This window comes from Ipomoea triloba, chromosome 1 (assembly GCF_003576645.1).
Source record: "Ipomoea triloba cultivar NCNSP0323 chromosome 1, ASM357664v1".
NCBI classification, from domain to species: Eukaryota; Viridiplantae; Streptophyta; class Magnoliopsida; order Solanales; family Convolvulaceae; genus Ipomoea; species Ipomoea triloba.
In genome coordinates, this window is record NC_044916.1 from 37,492,981 (window position 1) to 37,511,106 (window position 18,126).

An 18,126-nucleotide genomic window follows, 5' to 3' on the forward strand; every position below is an offset into this window, starting at 1 on the left:
AATTCATTTTAATGTTCCTTTTATATTGTTTGATTCATGAAATTCATTCCAATAATGAATTCATTTGATAATGAATTCCTAAAAGTTTTGAAAAACGTTTTTATTGGAGAAGTGGTGGTATTTTGTTTTTTCATGAAACATAGAACAACCGAACAAATTTTTACATGATAGGACTGTTCTTATAGAACATTTTAAATAATACTTTAATCCAAGATAGACCCGTATCCATTTACATATTAAATGTTCACAATTTATATATCGAATGTAAACAATTTAAATTGTGAATATTTAGTATGTAAATTGTGAACATTCAGTATATAATTGTTGTATTTTGAATCTGGGTTCACATTGCATCAACGGAATAATTTGCCAATTTTTGTGATGATAAATGCTCCAATTTAATTTCCACAATTCGGGACCAAAAAAGAACGCTTACGCTTTCAAAAAAAAGAAAAGAAACGCTTACTATGGCCGTAAATGAATCGAATCCAAATATCTTATATTTTGATTCGTATTGGATTCGAATAAAATTCGATTCGAAATATGTATTTGAATTCGAATCGAAATATTTAAAATCAAATCACGAATCGAACTAAAAATATTTGTTTTTGTTTACACTCCTAACGCTTACATGATTGTTAGTATCTAAAATTTATTATTTTGACCGAACTCTTAACTTTTCTGATTTTTAGTAGTTAAAAATAATTATTTTGACTGGACTCTTAAATTTTTCTAGTTTTTAGTAGCTAAAAATGATTATTTAATTTTGATTGAAGTCTTAACTTTTTCTGGTTTTTAGTAGTTAAAAATGATTATAAATACTCTTGCATTCTTCTAAAAAATATATATATACTCTTGCATTCAATAAGTTCTGAGAAGTTGGAGAGAATTGAAGAGGTGTATAGTATTGATGGAGGGAACAACTCGGTGCTCTGCGAACTACGTTCCGCTGACTCCGATAAGCTTCTTGGAGCGCTCAGCTTTGGTGTATAGAGATAATGTCTCTATAATTCATGGCTCTCTCAACTTCACATGGAAACAGACCCGTGATAGGTGTGTCAGCCTCGCTTCTGCTCTCTCCCTCATTGGAATCTTTCGTCACGACGTTGTAAGTGTGTTATGATTTAACCAATGTGAAGATTCTCTAATATAATTTAAGCATATATATATGGCAAAAATTCTGTGAGACGTCTCAGGTATCTCAATCCATGAGACAGGTCGAATTTTTTATTAATGAGATCAAAGATTTGACCCCTTAGCTAAAGATCCGACCTGTCGTATAGATTCAGACACACAAGTGTTATCCTATATATATAACTAACTATTTGAGGTGCAGGTTGCTGCCTTGGCTCCAAATATTCCAGCAATGTATGAGCTTCACTTTGGAGTTCCAATGGCTGGGGCAGTCCTTTGCACGCTTAATACCCGTTATGATTCAGCAATGATAGCAGTGCTGCTGAAACGTTCAGAGCCCAAACTCCTATTTGTAGATGACCAATTCCTTGATATTGCCCAGGGAGCCCTTGAGATTCTATCAAGGTCATCAGGAGCTATCAAGTTGCCTCGGTTAGTTGTAATCCATGATGAAGTGAAGCAATCATCGGAGGCCAAAAAACAAGGGAGTTTGGAGTTGGAGTTTGAGTATGAGTCGTTTTTGGCAAGTGGAACAAGTGATTTTGAGATAATATGGCCAAATGATGAATGTGATCCAATTGCTGTGACTTATACTTCGGGCACAACATCTACTCATCCTAAAGGAGTTGTGTATAGCCATAGAGGAGCCTATCTTAATGCTCTGGCCTCAATTCTTCTCAACCATATGACCTTAATGCCGGTCTATTTATGGGTTGTTCCCATGTTTCATTGCAACGGTTGGTGTCTTCCTTGGGGCATGGCGGCCCAGGGCGGGACCAATATTTGTTTGAGGAGTGTCACGGCCAAAGGAATATTTGACAACATAGATTTTCATAACGTAAGCCACATGGGTGGAGCACCTGCGGTTTTAAACATGATAATAAATGCACCAGAAAATGTTAAGAGACTGGTTCCAAGAAAAGTGACGGTCATGACAGGTGGCGCACCGCCCCCTTTTCATGTTCTGTTTAAGATGGAGGAGTTGGGATTCGAAGTCGTTCACTCGTATGGCTCGACTGAAACATATGGTCCGGGGACCATATGCATGTGGAAGCCCGAGTGGAACTCTTTAGCCCCCGAAGCACGGGCGAAACTGAAGTCCCGTCAAGGAGTACACCACATTGGGATGGGAATGGTGGATGTTAAGGACCCTGAAACAATGAAGAGTGTACCACAAGATGGGAAAACACTAGGGGAAGTCATGTTTAGAGGCAACACGGTGATGAATGGGTACTTGAAAGATTTGAAAGCCACAGAAGCGGCTTTCAAAGGTGGGTGGTTTCGAACCGGGGACTTGGGAGTGAAACACCCTGATGGGTACATAGAGGTGAAGGACCGGTCAAAAGACATCATTGTTTCCGGCGGAAAAAACATTAGTACGGTCGAGGTTGAGTCCGTGATTTTTAGCCATCCAGCTGTTCTCGAGGTCGCTGTGGTGGGCAAACCAGATGATCACAGGGGTGAAACGCCTTGCGCCTTTGTGAAGCTTAAAGATGGATATAAAGTGAGCGCCAATGAAATTATCAAATACTGTAGGGACCGTTTGCCACATTACATGGCTCCAACAACTGTGGTTTTCACTGATTTGCCCAAAACCTCAACTGGGAAGACACAGAAGTTCATTCTCCGCCAAAGGACCCAAGCTATAATATCAAGCAGACTCTGATCTGAGGCTTTAAAATTGTTTGAAATATAATATAGAAATGTCTGTAATAAGAAATTAAAATACCCAAATGGGAAATATAATGCAGTTGTAATGACATTGTTCTTAATACATGCATGTAGTGTTGTTTTACCTTGCAATGTGAAATATCTTCTCTAATATAGTTTAATTTCCCACAATTGCTTAGTCAAGTATTAAGGTCTAGAAACTTTAGTTGACCATACTATTCAAATTTAGTTTGGAATTTAATTTATAGGTGTGCTTGTTGACTTGATGGAAAATTAGTCTAACTTTTTGACATGGGAAATAAGTGATCAGATAACATTGATCATGTCCCCAGATTCGGATCTGTCAAGAAGCACATGCACATATCACCATTGCTAAAGTTTATTTGTGGAGAAGGAAAGAGACTTTTGTTGTCTTTTCTTTGAAAAAGGTAAAGAAAAACTTTGTTCTTGGAAAAAGGTAAAGTTAGTATGACATTGTAAATACTTGTAATATTTATATTATTCGTCTCAGATAGATAATATAACACTAGAAGGATCTTTTAGCCGGCCGACCAAGATTATTATTCATCATTGCATTGCCTTTGCTCATCCTTAACCTCTGTTTTGTCCAAATACTTAATTCTAGAGTCTTTGGATTCAAAACTCATTTAAACAACAATATAATTCTTAACTGCGATAATGCATGGTTGTACTTTATTTACTATATAAGTTGCATAAGCAGAACAATGTTCCAAAACTCCAAAGGAGTTGTAGCTGGCGTCCGTCGTACTCTAGTTAGTACATATATATTTTACGTATATTTTTTATTTTTTAGTTCTAATTTTTATTTTTTTCTGGATTTTTTTAATAAAATCTTGAGGTGTACACATAATACCTTAGCATGCATGAGTAATACTACACATAATAAAATTTGAACCTGTGACATAAATTTTACTTTTTGATAATATAATTATTAATTATTTTCCGTGCAAGAAGTTACCCCTCTCCTATTATTTTTCACTGATATTGTGTATTACAGCAAGCTAAGACAACCTTTATTATCTCAAAATAGTGTTTATTCGTTGTACCTTTTACATTAACACCCTAATTTTGTATGCCTTTTTCCACATAAGGAGATGAGAAAATTTTGAAGTGAGGCGATCAACACAACCATGCATGCCAAAACGTACAACCTCAGCTTATAATGCCTGTTTGCTAATAACGTTGCCTTTTTACTTGTGAACTACCTTACAACTTTTTGGTGGACCCTCCAACCTGGAAAATTAAACATTGTCTCTTTCCCAGCCTAACATGGGAGAGATTATGTTGTCTCCGTAATCACGTGGTTAAACAAGGTTAATTTAATTATGACTAATAAGAAAGGATATATGAGACAACCCAACCAAGTTAATAGGCACAATTCTTGGTGTGAGCGGCCTATTAGTCTTTTGGTTTAATTTGAGCCTATTCAGGTAAGATTTTCTCTAATAATATATATTATATATTATATATTTAAGGGTTGGTTTATATCACACTATACAATGAAAAACTTTCAATGTTTGGTCCGTGAGGGTTTGGTACGGTAGAGTTTTGAATTGGAAGCTGCATGCCTGCATGTGCTCATGAGATATGTAAACTTTTACAATTGTCAACAAAAAATTTATCCATGTATCGCACGTGCATAGCACGTACATCGCACTCGCAACCTTTAACTTGAATGTTTCCCGGTCCGTAGCACCATCCAGCTTGAATTGCCGGAGGTTGAATTATTCATCCAACCGAAGGACGCCGTTAATTGAAGCTGGATGAAAATCGCCATTGGCAATACGATGAATGTAAGGATGAAGATCATCGTATGAGACCACAGGAACCTTTGACTTGAATGTTTCTCGGTCCGTAGGACCATCCAGCTTGAATTGTCGGCCGGAGGTACTCCGTTAGTTTCTCCATTCCGGCTAAGGATTTCCCCTAAAACCTTCTCTTGTACGGGATCACAGTTGGTAGTCATTTCCTCAATGAACTGCAGAGCAACGGCGTCCTTCTCGGCACTCATGATCGGAAAATCAAGAACTGAATTGGTGGCTGGAAAATCAAGATCAGAATGAATTAAACTGGTGGCAAGTTACAAATTAAATGATGAGGATATGTTTATAAGTTGCTGCCCTTCGCTTTATATAGAACTGCATGGAATGCTTACGTCACTCTCCACGTAACCTCTTCATTGCTGTTGATTGAGGACCCGGAAGGTAACATGTGAACCATATACAAGATTCCTCTCTATTTAGAAGCTTTCATTTGGTTTTATCACATATCGTATTAGAAAATTAGGACGATTCCTCCCTATTTAGAAGCTTTAATTTTGGCTTTAGCACCAATATCACCACTATTGTATTAGGAAATTAAGACAAAATGTAATATGTGGGTGCAAATTTTTTAGATTCAAATAGATAACTAGGATGAACCTTCCTTTCATTCTATCTGTTATAGTAGTTGATTTGGGTGAAGATATTACAAATCTTATAAGTAATTTGTGTAAGCCAAAAATTTGTATGAAACCGTTTCACGGATCTTTGTTGGTAAGACTCGTCATGTTACGATGAAATTTAATAGGTGAAGGATCGGTCAAAAGACATCATTGTTTCAAGTGGAGAAAACATTAGCACAGTCGAAGTTTAGTCCGTGATTTTTAGCCATCCGACTGTTCTTGAGGCCGCTGTGGTGGGCAGACCAGACGATCACTGGGGTGAAACGCCGTGAGCATTTGTGAAACTTAAAGATGAATATAATAACGTGAGTGCCAATGAAATTATCAACTACTGTAGGGACCATTTGCCATATTACAATTGGCTCCAAAAACCATGGTTTTCACTGATTTGCCTACTGTAGAGACCATTTGCCACATTAATCGTTTGTCCCTTAGCTTCCCTTTCATTGTGGCGGTATCAACAAATATATATAGGCACTATAAAGCATGTGACCATTTATAATAACGGCAGGTACTTCATCATCATATACCTCCAAAAAATACTAAGCTACTAGACCACATAATCTTCTCAAAACGGATGCATCCATTCCACCAATAATGTCTCAATTTTAATCACCTTATTATGAAATTGCCTTAAAGTTACCATTAAAAAAATAGCTTCAACTTTAATTCACGGAAAAGTCAGCAATCGCTACTTGAAAACTTACTCTGAGTGAAGCTCGCCAGCCTCAATAAAACTTAATAGACAACTCTAGTAGTTGAAACCTTGAGCTTAAACTAAGTGTGATGAGTCCGAAATGGGTGGACAAGTGGTGAAACATTATTCTCATATAAAATAACACAAATTTAATTCTTACCAATATCTTTTCAAGAACAGGGTAATTGATCAATGAAATAAAATAAAATGTACTAAAATAATAATTATTGTGGGACAGTGGGGAATGGGGCATGGGTTGAACCGTTGAAGTGTATATTCTACATAAATATATTTATGTAGCGGATAGTCATTTTGAACCGTTGAATGCAATCTAAGGGTTATAAGAGCGTCCATCCACGGTACTATTGTACACCGTCAGGCAGCAATTACAGAATAGCCGCTCAATAATGAGTGCTTAAAATTTGAGAATTTCAAAACGACACATCTCTGCCGACGTCGACTCGCAACGGTTCACCACGGAAACGGTGGCGCTGTGTCATGACCCGCAACCTTACGGCGTCGTTTTGGGAGTGATCCGCTGCAAAAGATTCGCTGAGAAAGGTTGTTATGGGTTGCTGAGCTGTTATTTGTTTTTGTTTTATTTGTATTTAGGAAATATATATTAGTCATATATTATTTAATTAATTGAGTAATACTTTTTTACTGATCTTATAATCAAATAAATGCACACGTTCAATATTAGAATTTTTTATAACGTTCTTTATTTTTATTATCTAAATATATAATAAAAAATTTATCCATGCAATCACACAAACAAATATTGGTCCCGCTCTGTGCTGCCACGCCCCAAGTAAGACACCAACCATTGCAATGAAACATAGGAACAACCCTACTCATATTTGTAGATGACTATTTCCTTGATACCCGCTATGATTCAGCAATGATAGCAGTGCTGCTGAAACGTTCAGAGCCCAAACCTATATTTGTATATCACCATTTCCTTGATATTGCCAAGGGAGCCCTCGAGATTCTATCAAGCTCAGGAGCTATCAACCACACTTTTTTAGAATGGAGTTTGGAGTATGAGTCGTTTTTAGCAAGGGGAACAAGTGATTTTGAGATAATAGGGCCAAATGATGAATGTGATCCAATAGCTGTGACTTATACTTCGGGCTCAACATCTACCCATCCTAAAGGATTTGTGTATAGCCATAGAGGAGCCTATCTTAATGCTCTGGCCTCAATTCTTCTCAACCACATGGCCCCAATGCCAGTCTATTTATGGGTTGTTCTTATGTTTCATTACGTAATGGGTGGTGTCTTACTTGGGGTGTGGCAGCACAGGGCGGGACCAATATATATTTGTTTGAGGAGCGTCACGACCAAAGGAATATTTGACAACATAGCCCGTCATAAGGTAAGCCACATGGGTGGCGCACCTACGGTTTTAAACATGATAATAAATGCACTACCAGATGTTAAGAGACTGGTTCCAAGAAAGGTGACAGGGATGCACCGCTCCCTTCTCATGTTCTGTTCAAGATGGAGGAGCTAGGATTCGAAGTCGTTCACTCGTATGGCTCAACCGAAACATATGGTCCAGGAACCATATGCATGTGGAAACCTGAGTGAAATTGTTTATCCCCTAAAGCACGGGCAAAGCTTAAGGCCCATCAAGGATTACACCACATTGGCATGGGGATGGTGGATGTTAAGGGCCTGCCACAATGAAGAGTGTGCCACAAGATGCCAAAACACTAGGGGAAGTCATGTTTAAAGGCAACACGGTTATGAATGGGTACTTGAAAGATTTGAAAGCCACAGAAGATCAGGCTTTCAAAGGTGGGTGGTTTCGAACTGGGGACTTGGGAGTGAAACACCCTGATGGGTACATAGAGGTGAAGGATCGGTCAAAAGACATCATTGTTTCAGGCGGATTTTTAGCCGTCCGGCTGTTCTTGAGGCAGCTGTGGTGGGCAGACCAGACGATCACTGGGGTGAAACGCCGTGCGCATTTGTGAAGCTTAAAGATGGAGATATAACAACGTGAGCGCCAATGAAATTATCAACTACTGTATACGTTGGACCATTGGCCACATTACATGACTCCAACAACTGTGATTTGCCTAAAACCTCAACTGGGAAGACTCAGAAGTTCATTCTCCGCCAAAGGACCCAAGCTATGGGAAGCCTTTCAAAATCAAGCAGGCTTTAAAATTGTTTGAAATATTCAAATATATAGAAATGTTTGTAATAAGAAAATACCCTAATGGCTAATATAATGCAGTTGTAATGGCATTTGTTCTTAATACATGCATGTAGTGTTACGTTGTTTGACTCTACATATACATATACATCTATTATTATGCTATTATTATTAAGGAGGAGAAAAGTGAAAGGAACAGGACTATGAAACCAGGCATAAATCATAATCATGGCAAGGCATGTGCCTTTTTATGGGCGGGACGCCTTTATTAATCTTTTGTCCCTTAGCTTCCCTTTCATTGTGGCAGTATCAACACGTACATACCATTTATAATAACGACAGGCAATCTCACTCTATTATGTTACTTCATCATCATATGCCTCCAAAAACAATAATACTAAGATACTAGACAACATAATATTCTCAAAACGGATGCATTCCACCTATAATGTCTCAATTGTAATAACCTTATTATGAAATTGCCTTAATTGAACATAAAAAAATATCTTAAACTTTGATTTACGGAGAAACTACTCAAAAGTTTGCTTTGGATGAAGTTCCTAATATACAACTCTTGCAGACAATCGAAACTGAAACCTTGAGTAACACAAGTTTAATTCTTTCAATTTAATATCTTTTAAGGAGCGGGATGGTGGGATAATTGATCAATAAAATAAGATAAATTTAAATTGGGGGTAATTGATCAATAAAATAAAATAAATTTAAATAAAAATGTACTAAAATAATAATTATTGTGGGACAGTGGGGCATGGGTTGAAGTATATTCTACAATTTTTTTTTTTTTGAAAACAAGTATATTCTACATAAATATATTTATGTAGCGGGAAGTCATTTTGAACCGTTGAATGCAATCAAAGGGTTACCCACGGTACTATTGTACACCGTCAGGCAGCAATTACAGAATAGCCGCTCAATAATGAGTGCTTAAAATTTGAGAATTTCACGACACATCACTGCCGACGTCGACTCGCAACGGTTCACCACGGAAGCGGTGGCGCTGCTCATCCGTGTCGATCTATGCCGGTGACACTCTGCCTGGAAATCTTATACCTCGCTTCACCTGTACTATTGACTACCGTCATTTGCGATTTTTACAGCGCCTTTCTCTCTTCATTCAGTTCATTTTGAAGTTAGCGGCGGAAGGTAGAAACGTATTTGGTCAATTCGTTTTGCAGTTCCTGTTATTCGATATTGTCGTTTTACAAGTTTTTACGAATCTAGCCATTGCTTTTTATATGAAATTAGAGATGCTACTGTTTATTGCTTAGATGATGTTCTTATTTGTTGTTACTCGGTTTTTAAAACATTGTGCTGTGATTAGCTCCGAATTAACAGTATTTTTCCCTTTGGATTGTGTCAATTCTCTGTTTGTTAGATGATCAAGACGAATAGTTTGTATGTGTGTGTGGAACTGTGGATTAATGTTGTGACAGGAATTTGAGACGAATATGAAGCTGATGAATAGTAAGTGGAGGTTGGTGGAGTTATTAGGAATTATTAAGAGAAAATGAAGAAAGACATTATCACTTAATATGTTTGATTGATCCTTTTCATTGCAACCATCTGAATTTTTGAAGCATTTTGTTTTGCTTTTTGATATCAATTGAGGATCAGGTTTGCTTTATAGAAATGTTGTGATACAAGGAGCAGCCTGTTTTGAAAGTGGAAAGGATTAATGCTTTAACTGACTTTTACATCTTTATTCTTTATATTGTTTCAGGAATTCAACATGATTGGTTCTTTTCTCACCAGAGGACTTGTGTAAGTATCATTATAAGCATAACCTAAGCTAATTTTAAAGGTTGCAGAAATTTCACATTCTTTGCTTCTTTTTATATTTATGCAGTTTGTTTTTTGGTTATGCTTATCCTGCATATGAGTGCTTTAAAACTGTGGAATTGAATAAGCCGGATATTCCACAACTTCGCTTTTGGTGCCAGTACTGGTAATACTACTGAATTCTGTTTATTCAAACCTCCAAATATCCCTTGATGCAAGTATAAGAAGTCAGCACTAACCTCCCTCTCCAAATGTTTAGGATCATAGTTGCCACAATGGCAGTTTCTGAGAGGATTGGTGATGCCTTTATTTCTTGGTAAGAATGGTTGGCTCTCATATTAATGTACTTTATTTGGTATTTACCATTCTGATAACATTCGTTTTCAATGTTTTTGAATGTTTGTCTTTTGAAGGATTCCAATGTACAGTGAAGCAAAGTTGGCATTCTACATATACTTGTGGTTCCCAAAGACCAAGGTTAAAATGCCCTCAATGTGTGATATAGTTTGTGGTGTCCTTATTTTCCTCGTCTTGTTCTGATGATTTCTTTGTTCCTTTTGTGTATCATATAGGGAACAACGTACGTATATGATTCTTTCTTCAGACCAATGGTTTTGAAGCATGAACCAGAGATTGATCGTAACTTGCTGGAGTTGAGGACTGCAGCTGGAGATATTGCACTTATGTACTGGAGAAAAGCTGCAAGCTATGGTCAGACCAGAATTTTTGACATCTTCCAGTTTATTGTTTCACAATCAACTTCATCCAAATCATCTCCCTCTGCTCCTCAGGTATGCACTTGGACATGCACTAATTTATATTCTACTTACCTGACTAATAATATTCAGAACCAATGCGATTTTTCTTATAAATTCCATGAATGCAGTCACAAATGCAAGGCTCTAGAGTTCACCAACCTACTACTGCCCCACCAAAACAGAGATCAACGTCAGCTGTAACAATAAAGCCGCCACAGAATGAAGAGCAGCAGTCTTCTTCTGCTTTGAATGAGCCTTCAAGTGAGCATGAAAAAGATGCAGAAGGAGAGGTGGCGTCCTTGCAAGCACGCGCAACAGCTCCACCTGCTCCCTCCTCCAGTGCTCAGAAACCAACACCAACACCAAACGATGTCCTAACTGAGACCACGAAAGCTTCAAGCTCTAGTGAACTTGTAGTGCGGCCTTCTGCAAGTCCAAGTGCAAAGCTTCCTGCAGAGAAAGTTGAAGCAACTTTGAGACTCACACGTGCAAGGTTGAAGAAAATTCAGACTGCTGCTTCAGGCCATTGACTATTGCGGGATCGTTTTCTTTAGTTTATAGTGATTTTTTTTAAATGCTTCTTTCATTCGTAATTGAAGTATATATATAAAGCAATAAAAGTATGCAAACTACCATGGTGACATTGTCCAAAGTATATTTCATTATATTTAAGCATTTATCCAAAAAGTAAACAGACATCTCACTCATATATATGTGCCGTCACTCTAATTAAGCCACTATTTTATAAAATTGACATTTGATCAAAACCAAACCACATTATTAACTATGAAAAGTGTATATATAGGCTCTCATGTAATCATGTATGCATGCCGTACTTGCACAGTATATAGTGTCAGAACAGTGAAAAGACTCAAGACTACGTTCTCAAGCTCTCTAAGTAGTCTTCTTCCTGGAGAAAAACCCGATAAGCGGGATCAATGGCTTCTTCTTCTTCTTCTTGAGGGAAGGGTGCCGCTCCAGCACGACGTCATCGCTCGACGGCGGCGCCATGACGTGGCGAGAATAAGCCGGCGGGTTCGCGAAAGTCACGTATCTCTTCTTCTGGAACTCCACGACGTTTTCATGTTTCACTTCGGTGTCCTCGATGAACTTTAGGTCTTCAATCTCGGAATCCTCCTCGCCCTGTTTTCCGGAATGTTGTTTCAGTTGCCGGAGCTCCGACTTGGTTCGCCGGAGCTCTTCCTGCAAAGAGGACAGGCACGTCGCCATTACCAGGCTTTCCTCTTGTGCCTTTTGCAGGCTTTGCTTTGTCTCCTCTAGCTCCGCAGTCACGCTGCTCAGCCTTGATGGAACGCCGTCGTTTTCACTCGACGATCCGTCTTGCATCTGTTCCATCACAAACAATAACAAAGCCCTACTAAGGAGTTCTCAACGATTAATTACATCAATTATTCAACTCCATCATCAGAACTCAAAAGTGCAAGCGATCGTGAAAGAGAGATACGAGGAAATGCATGAATGATATATACCTCTTGAAGCTTGTTGGAATAGACTTCACCGGCGAGAACTCTCTCGCCGAACAGCATCACCGCCTCCTTCACCGACCGGAACGGGGCGCTTGTATCGATCTCCGCCTTGCTCATCGTCCTCAATCCACCGCCTTCCATAGACCTGGTAAGTCTTCGTCTACCGCAACTATCTATACAGAAATGATTTGAATTATTTGTCGATCATATAGCCGTAACTTATACTGTGATAGAGTGGGCGGTAGTGGAATGGGGTTTCTGGGGAAGCTAACAGAAAGAGAGAAAGGAGGGGACTATTCGTTTCTTCGCGTCCACTTCACTAGTATTCTGTTACCTATGCCTGTCATCTACATTCTTTTTTCTTTTTTCTTTTTTAATTGCTAAATTTTATGGCGGTGATTCTGTGAGTCAACTACTTATTATGGGAAAAAATTACTTGAACGTTCTACTCTATACTTTTACTTTTTCAAGTTGACACATTTTTTGGATCCACAATATGAAGATAATCAATTATATCTTGCCACATCATAGAGTAAAAGTGAAAGAATATAAAATGAGAGTCCATGTAGTATATTATGTAGAACTCTTAACCGTCCTAATTGTACTAACACTCAGAATCAAAAAGCTCACCACATTGAGTGTAACTTGCAGATTATCATAACTGTTAGATTTTAATTTTATATGCTTACTTATCATCTATCACTTAAGTATCAACTAAACAAGTATAATTCTTAGATTACGACCACTCAAAGGAAGGTAATTTGAAATAACCAATCAAAAAATTCCTTTTGGATTGTTCTAAGTGCTTACTTATCCGTGCGAAGCATTCGGTCATTCTTATGGGCATTATTATTTTTTAGTTTGGGAATTGATAGGTCCCACTCCGGTTAGGCTGATCATGGTGACATTTTACCGGCGGGGCCAACCAATTTGGATCATTTCCGGTGATGGTAAATTTGGATTAAGAAGTGTTGTAATCCGCGCAGTTCACAAGAATCTCAGAACGCACTGAATACAAACAAAACACATTTATGCAATAGATACGGATAACGCCAAACAAAAACAAAACAGAGATGCTGCGACAGCGTCGACTTCTCCGTCCCAAATTTTACACTCCCCGTTTCATGAAAAAAAAAAAACACAAAATTTATGTAAATTACCGGCAGTTGGGTAGGTAGGTAGTTGGCTACATTTTTCCTTTTCTTTTTGGTTATTAATTTTTCTTGATTTTTAAAAAAAGAAAGAAAGAAAAAAAACCATGAAATCTAACTGTTCAAGCTTTCTGTCACAGTGTCACGGAATAAAGTTATATAGAAAGTTGGTGGGCAAGATTTAGTGTTATTATTAACTGTGTTTAATAGTTTTTCTTTTTGTGCGAGTCACAAAGTTTATTGATCTTTACAGACCAACGCAAAATGTCGGCCTGCGCCGCCGCCAGCGTCGTCGGATCTTTTCATGTCCGGCGGCAGCTACCCAAGACGAGATCACGGCAGCGGGCGGTGATGGCCGTCCGATCTGGTGTCAGCGTTGGAGTAGCTCCGATCTTGACTAAGCTGGAAAAGGATTGTGCCACTCCTCTCCCGGTCTTGCGCCACGTGGCAGATGCCATGGCTGCTGATGTGCGGGCTGGGCTTGCCGTCGATGGCGGCAGCGATCTGAAAATGATTCTCAGCTATGTTGATACTCTACCAACTGGGTAATGCTTCTAATCACTGCTTTTACAGTTTGTTTGTTTGGGGTTTAAGGGTTTTTCACTTAGTGAATGTGTGATAGTGATAATAATACTAATGTACTTGTTTGAGACAATCATTTCATATGTTTTTATGATGTTCAAGGTGAAAAAGATGGCCTTTTTTAATCCTTCTATTACTTAGTTGACTTGGTGTATAACAGATATATTTGCTAATGATGTGTACATCCCATTAATCATGGGATTTTTCATATTAATTATGTGTATCCCTTGCCCACAAGACGAAATTCCCTCGCTCTCAGGCCCACACACCCTTGAATATAGGGATAGCGACTCCCATTAGGTGGGAGGACCGGTGCCTAGTGACTACAAGGAACCCCATCACATTGGGTGTAACTTCCATACTGCGGTTGCTAGGGCTAAATCCTATGTCCTTGCTCATAATCCACTAACCAGGACTACCCCTACGGGCTAATTATGAGTATCCCTTAATGTGGGATGATTAGGATGCGCTTGATCACATGTCATCTTGTGTATATATGTACATGAATGATGATGGTGGTGAAGAATTCCAGCAAACTGTCTCTTCAATAAGTCCTTATATTGGCTGCATTTGACTTCTTGAAATTCATTGATAGGATTTGAGTTTTGTATTTTCTAAGGAATGAGAAGGGGTTGTTTTATGCGTTGGACCTCGGTGGTACTAATTTCCGCGTGCTAAGAGTGCAATTGGGAGGGAAGGAAGAGCGTGTAGTTGCCACTGAATTTGAGCAAGTGTCTATACCACAAGAATTGATGTTTGGTACCTCTGAGGTTGGTTGTTTCAGTGTTTTGTTTGTTTTATCTAGTTTTTCTCTCTTGTTTACTTAACACGTGCATCGTTTGATTGAATGTGTGTTTATTCCAGGAACTTTTTGATTTCATTGCTTCTGCACTGGCAAAGTTTGCGCAAAAGGAGGGTGAAAAGTTTCATTTGCCGCCTGGAAGGACAAGAGAAATAGGATTCACTTTCTCTTTCCCAGTGAAGCAGACTTCTATTAAATCTGGCATTCTAATCAAATGGACAAAGGGTTTTGCAGTCTCTGGAACTGTTAGTATCTCTTGATTCTCTCTACTCTTGTTGACACCCTTTTCAAATCACCTTGGTTTTACTATCCCGGTTAATAAATGTATTTGTGTAATGGTAAAGTTCAGATAACTATGGTAAAGTGATTTAACCATAAGGTTAATGTGCCGTTGTTTTCAGTGTTGAAACAAGGTGGCCTTTTCCACAGATTAGTTATCCTAGTAACACCACATTTGTTGGTCTGTGTTTTTGAGATTTTACCAGCAAAACTTTCTGCCATTGCTAAATAAGGATGAACAATTGCCCGTAAAGTATACTAAGGAGAAGAATATTCATTGGGTTTGTCTGGTTTGATTGAAGCAAGTAATTGAACCATCTACTTGGCTTTCTTGATTATTAGGAAATGCGACTATAGTTGTATATTGAATAGTTTATAATTTCAGTCACTCTGAGAGATGTCAGCAAAACGATAATTTGTTATCCACGAGGTTGTTGTCTGACATTGGCATGACATGGAACAGGCGGGGAAAGATGTGGTTGCTTGTTTGAACGAAGCCATGAAGAGGCTAGGATTAGATATGCAAGTCTCTGCCCTGGTATGTTCTGTAGAAGCTTCATACACCTCAAAAGAGGGCTAAATTCAGTAGCACGTCTTGTTAGTTGATACCCACTCTGTCCTAAAAAGGTTGTTCCTTTATGTCCCAAAACGTTTTTGAATTAGGTCAATGACACTGTGGGAACACTAGCTGGAGCACGATATTGGGATGATGATGTCATGGTTGCCGTCATTCTTGGAACCGGAACCAATGCTTGTTATGTGGAGCGGACAGATGCTATTCCTAAACTGCCAGATCAGACTTCAACATCTGGACTAATGGTTGATAGAGTCTTGAAGTGGTTAAAATTAAAAATACTCCTTGGAGTAGATTGCGTTTAACTGATTCGATCTCAGACTTGTGTTTTTAAAAACTTAGAATGGTTTTTCTTTTCAGATTGTAAATACCGAGTGGGGAGCATTCTCAAATGGCCTTCCCTTGACAGAATTTGACAGAGAAATGGATGCTGACAGCATAAATCCTGGTGAGCAGGCAAGTTTTACATTTTCCCCGACAAAAAATATCCATCGCATATGTCTATAGTTATGCGGTTGAGAGACTTCCAATTTTGCATTTTGTATGGAACAGATATTTGAGAAGACAATCTCGGGCATGTACCTTGGAGAAATTGTGCGACGAGTCCTCCTCAAAATGATGAAAAGTGGCTTGTTTGGAAACTCAATTCCAGAAAAATTACTCACGCCATTTGTTCTCAGGTAATATTGCTGGCCACATAATCTCAGTGCAATGTTGATGGAATTATGCTGGGATTCCATTTATCATGCTCACTGACATCGTTCTATATCAAACAGAACACCGGACATATCTGCAATGCAACAAGACATTTCCCGAGATCTTGAAGGTGTTGGATCAATCCTCTATGAAATAGCCGGGGTATATAGTATCATAACTCAAGCCAACTTTTGCATTATTCTTTCATATTCCATTTTCACTTCAATCAAAGTTTTATCGCCTTTCGACTTGAAATCAGGTAAACTCTGATCCAAGTGCGAGGAAGATAGTAGTAGATGTCTGTGATGCAATTGCAAAACGCGGTGGGCGCCTGGCAGGAGCAGGAATTGTTGGGATTCTTCAGAAGATGGAAGAGGATTCGAAGGGGCGAATCTTCGGGAAGAGAACAGTAGTAGCAATGGATGGAGGCTTGTACGAGCATTATCCCCAGTACAGAAGCTACCTCCAAGAAGCTGTCACCGAGCTGCTGGGCACAGAAATCTCGAAAAATATAGTGATAGAACATACCAAAGATGGATCTGGGATAGGTGCGGCTCTCTTGGCTGCTGCAAACTCAAAGTACGAACACCATTTATAGATGCCATTCATCTTCCCTCATTTTTTTGCCCAAAATGTTGGCTTTTTGTGTCAAGAACTGTGTGGAAACACTCATCCTTGTGTATTTGTGGAAAGTTTAGTTTTTTATGTAGCATAGATTTAGCAACATTTTTGGGCACTCTGCCATTTTTTATTCTGATTATTGCAACATTGTAGTGGACCAAACAATGTATCGACAATACTCATATTGTACATTATCGAGTTCCATTGTTCATAATTTAGTAATCTTATTTCTTCTTTCTATTTTATCAGCAAAATGAATGAATAAAAAAAAAAGAAAAAAAAAAGCCTTCTTTCCTTGAACTATCTTCTATGAAATGACATTGTAGAAAGCATGTGCTCCGTATTAGTTAAGTTTTACTTTCAATATAAGGTTAATGGTAACCACAAAGTAACAAGTTTGAGCCGATTAGTTACGGACAGCTGATTACCCAACACACACATTCGTGTAGTAACACGATTTCTCTCCTCCAAAGACCTTGTGGTCAAGCAGCAAGAGGTGACTCTTTCAAATGCAAGGTCATGAATTTGAGTCTCGTGGATGATATTGACTCGTTAGGCTTCAATGAGACCATAACAGGTCAATAGTAAAAAAAAAAAAAAAAAAAAAAAACATGGTTTCTTTCTATTATTAAAAAAAAAAATACTAGGTAGTTGTAATTTAATTAAAAAAAGAGAGAGAGAGAGAAATACTACAAAATAGAATACTGTTCCGGACGGCGGGCAAAACAGAAAAGCTTCTCTTTTGTCTCTGAACGCCGGACTGAATCAACCCAGTCTTGTCTCTTGGGTCCATTGGTTCTATCAAAATGGTAATTTCAAGCATTGGCATTTGGGTGTTCTCTGGATTCATTTTTCTGGCAAATTGGTTGATGGTTTTGTTTGGGCTTGAAATGGGCAGATTCGATTCATTCTGCTTCAAAACCGGCAAGGAAAGACTCGTTTGGCCAAGTATTACACCCCCCTCGAGGAATCCGAGAAGCACAAAGTCGAATACGAGGTCTTCTTCCTATGATTTCCCCATACATTTGTGTCATTAACGCTGCGTTTTAACATTCAATCTGTTTCTGGGTTCTCCAGGTTCATCGGTTGGTCGTTAATAGAGACCCCAAATTCACCAACTTTGTGGAGGTGAGGGTGTTAACCTTCTTATTCTTCTTTTTTTTTTTTTTTTTTTTTTTTTTTTTTTTTTTTTTTTTTTTTTTTTTTTATTTTTTTTTTTTTTTTTTTTTTTTTTTTTTTTTTT

General features: G+C 38.3%; 5 protein-coding genes and 1 pseudogene across 6 annotated transcripts in view; 5 read left to right on the forward strand and 1 right to left on the reverse strand.

Annotated features, from left to right (window-relative positions):
- Positions 1-910: 910 nt before the first annotated feature.
- LOC116013472 (probable acyl-activating enzyme 1, peroxisomal) lies at positions 911-2,800 on the forward strand. The gene is made up of 2 exons (XM_031253255.1): positions 911-1,108; positions 1,337-2,800. The coding sequence occupies exons 1-2, from the start codon at positions 911-913 to the stop codon at positions 2,798-2,800; spliced, it is 1,662 nt and encodes a 553-aa protein (XP_031109115.1).
- Positions 2,801-5,642: 2,842 nt separating this feature from the next.
- LOC116013487 lies at positions 5,643-8,142 on the forward strand (annotated as a pseudogene).
- A 901-nt stretch (positions 8,143-9,043) lies between these two features.
- LOC116018907 (putative HVA22-like protein g) lies at positions 9,044-11,378 on the forward strand. The gene is made up of 7 exons (XM_031258943.1): positions 9,044-9,297; positions 9,875-9,915; positions 10,001-10,099; positions 10,193-10,249; positions 10,347-10,410; positions 10,506-10,724; positions 10,820-11,378. The coding sequence occupies exons 2-7, from the start codon at positions 9,884-9,886 to the stop codon at positions 11,219-11,221; spliced, it is 873 nt and encodes a 290-aa protein (XP_031114803.1). The 5' UTR covers positions 9,044-9,297; positions 9,875-9,883; the 3' UTR covers positions 11,222-11,378.
- LOC116018912 (WEB family protein At1g75720-like) lies at positions 11,335-12,435 on the reverse strand. Its single transcript, XM_031258954.1, has 2 exons — positions 12,182-12,435; positions 11,335-12,038 (listed from the first exon to the last, which is right to left on the reverse strand). The coding sequence occupies exons 1-2, from the start codon at positions 12,317-12,319 to the stop codon at positions 11,586-11,588; spliced, it is 591 nt and encodes a 196-aa protein (XP_031114814.1). The 5' UTR covers positions 12,320-12,435; the 3' UTR covers positions 11,335-11,585.
- A 1,047-nt stretch (positions 12,436-13,482) lies between these two features.
- Positions 13,483-17,121, forward strand: LOC115999283 (hexokinase-2, chloroplastic). Its single transcript, XM_031239142.1, has 10 exons — positions 13,483-13,499; positions 13,583-13,874; positions 14,531-14,681; positions 14,776-14,958; positions 15,456-15,530; positions 15,656-15,811; positions 15,927-16,022; positions 16,119-16,246; positions 16,343-16,424; positions 16,522-17,121. The coding sequence occupies exons 2-10, from the start codon at positions 13,594-13,596 to the stop codon at positions 16,858-16,860; spliced, it is 1,491 nt and encodes a 496-aa protein (XP_031095002.1). The 5' UTR covers positions 13,483-13,499; positions 13,583-13,593; the 3' UTR covers positions 16,861-17,121.
- Positions 17,122-17,558: 437 nt separating this feature from the next.
- Positions 17,559-18,126, forward strand: part of LOC115996843 (AP-2 complex subunit sigma) — a 2,075-nt gene continuing 1,507 nt past the window's right edge. For both annotated transcript variants that reach the window (XM_031236278.1, XM_031236286.1), the window contains exons 1-3: positions 17,559-17,692; positions 17,782-17,880; positions 17,961-18,011. In XM_031236278.1, the coding sequence (XP_031092138.1) occupies positions 17,690-17,692; positions 17,782-17,880; positions 17,961-18,011 (153 nt within the window). In that variant the 5' untranslated portion in view covers positions 17,559-17,689. The remainder of the gene's footprint in view (positions 17,693-17,781; positions 17,881-17,960; positions 18,012-18,126) is intronic.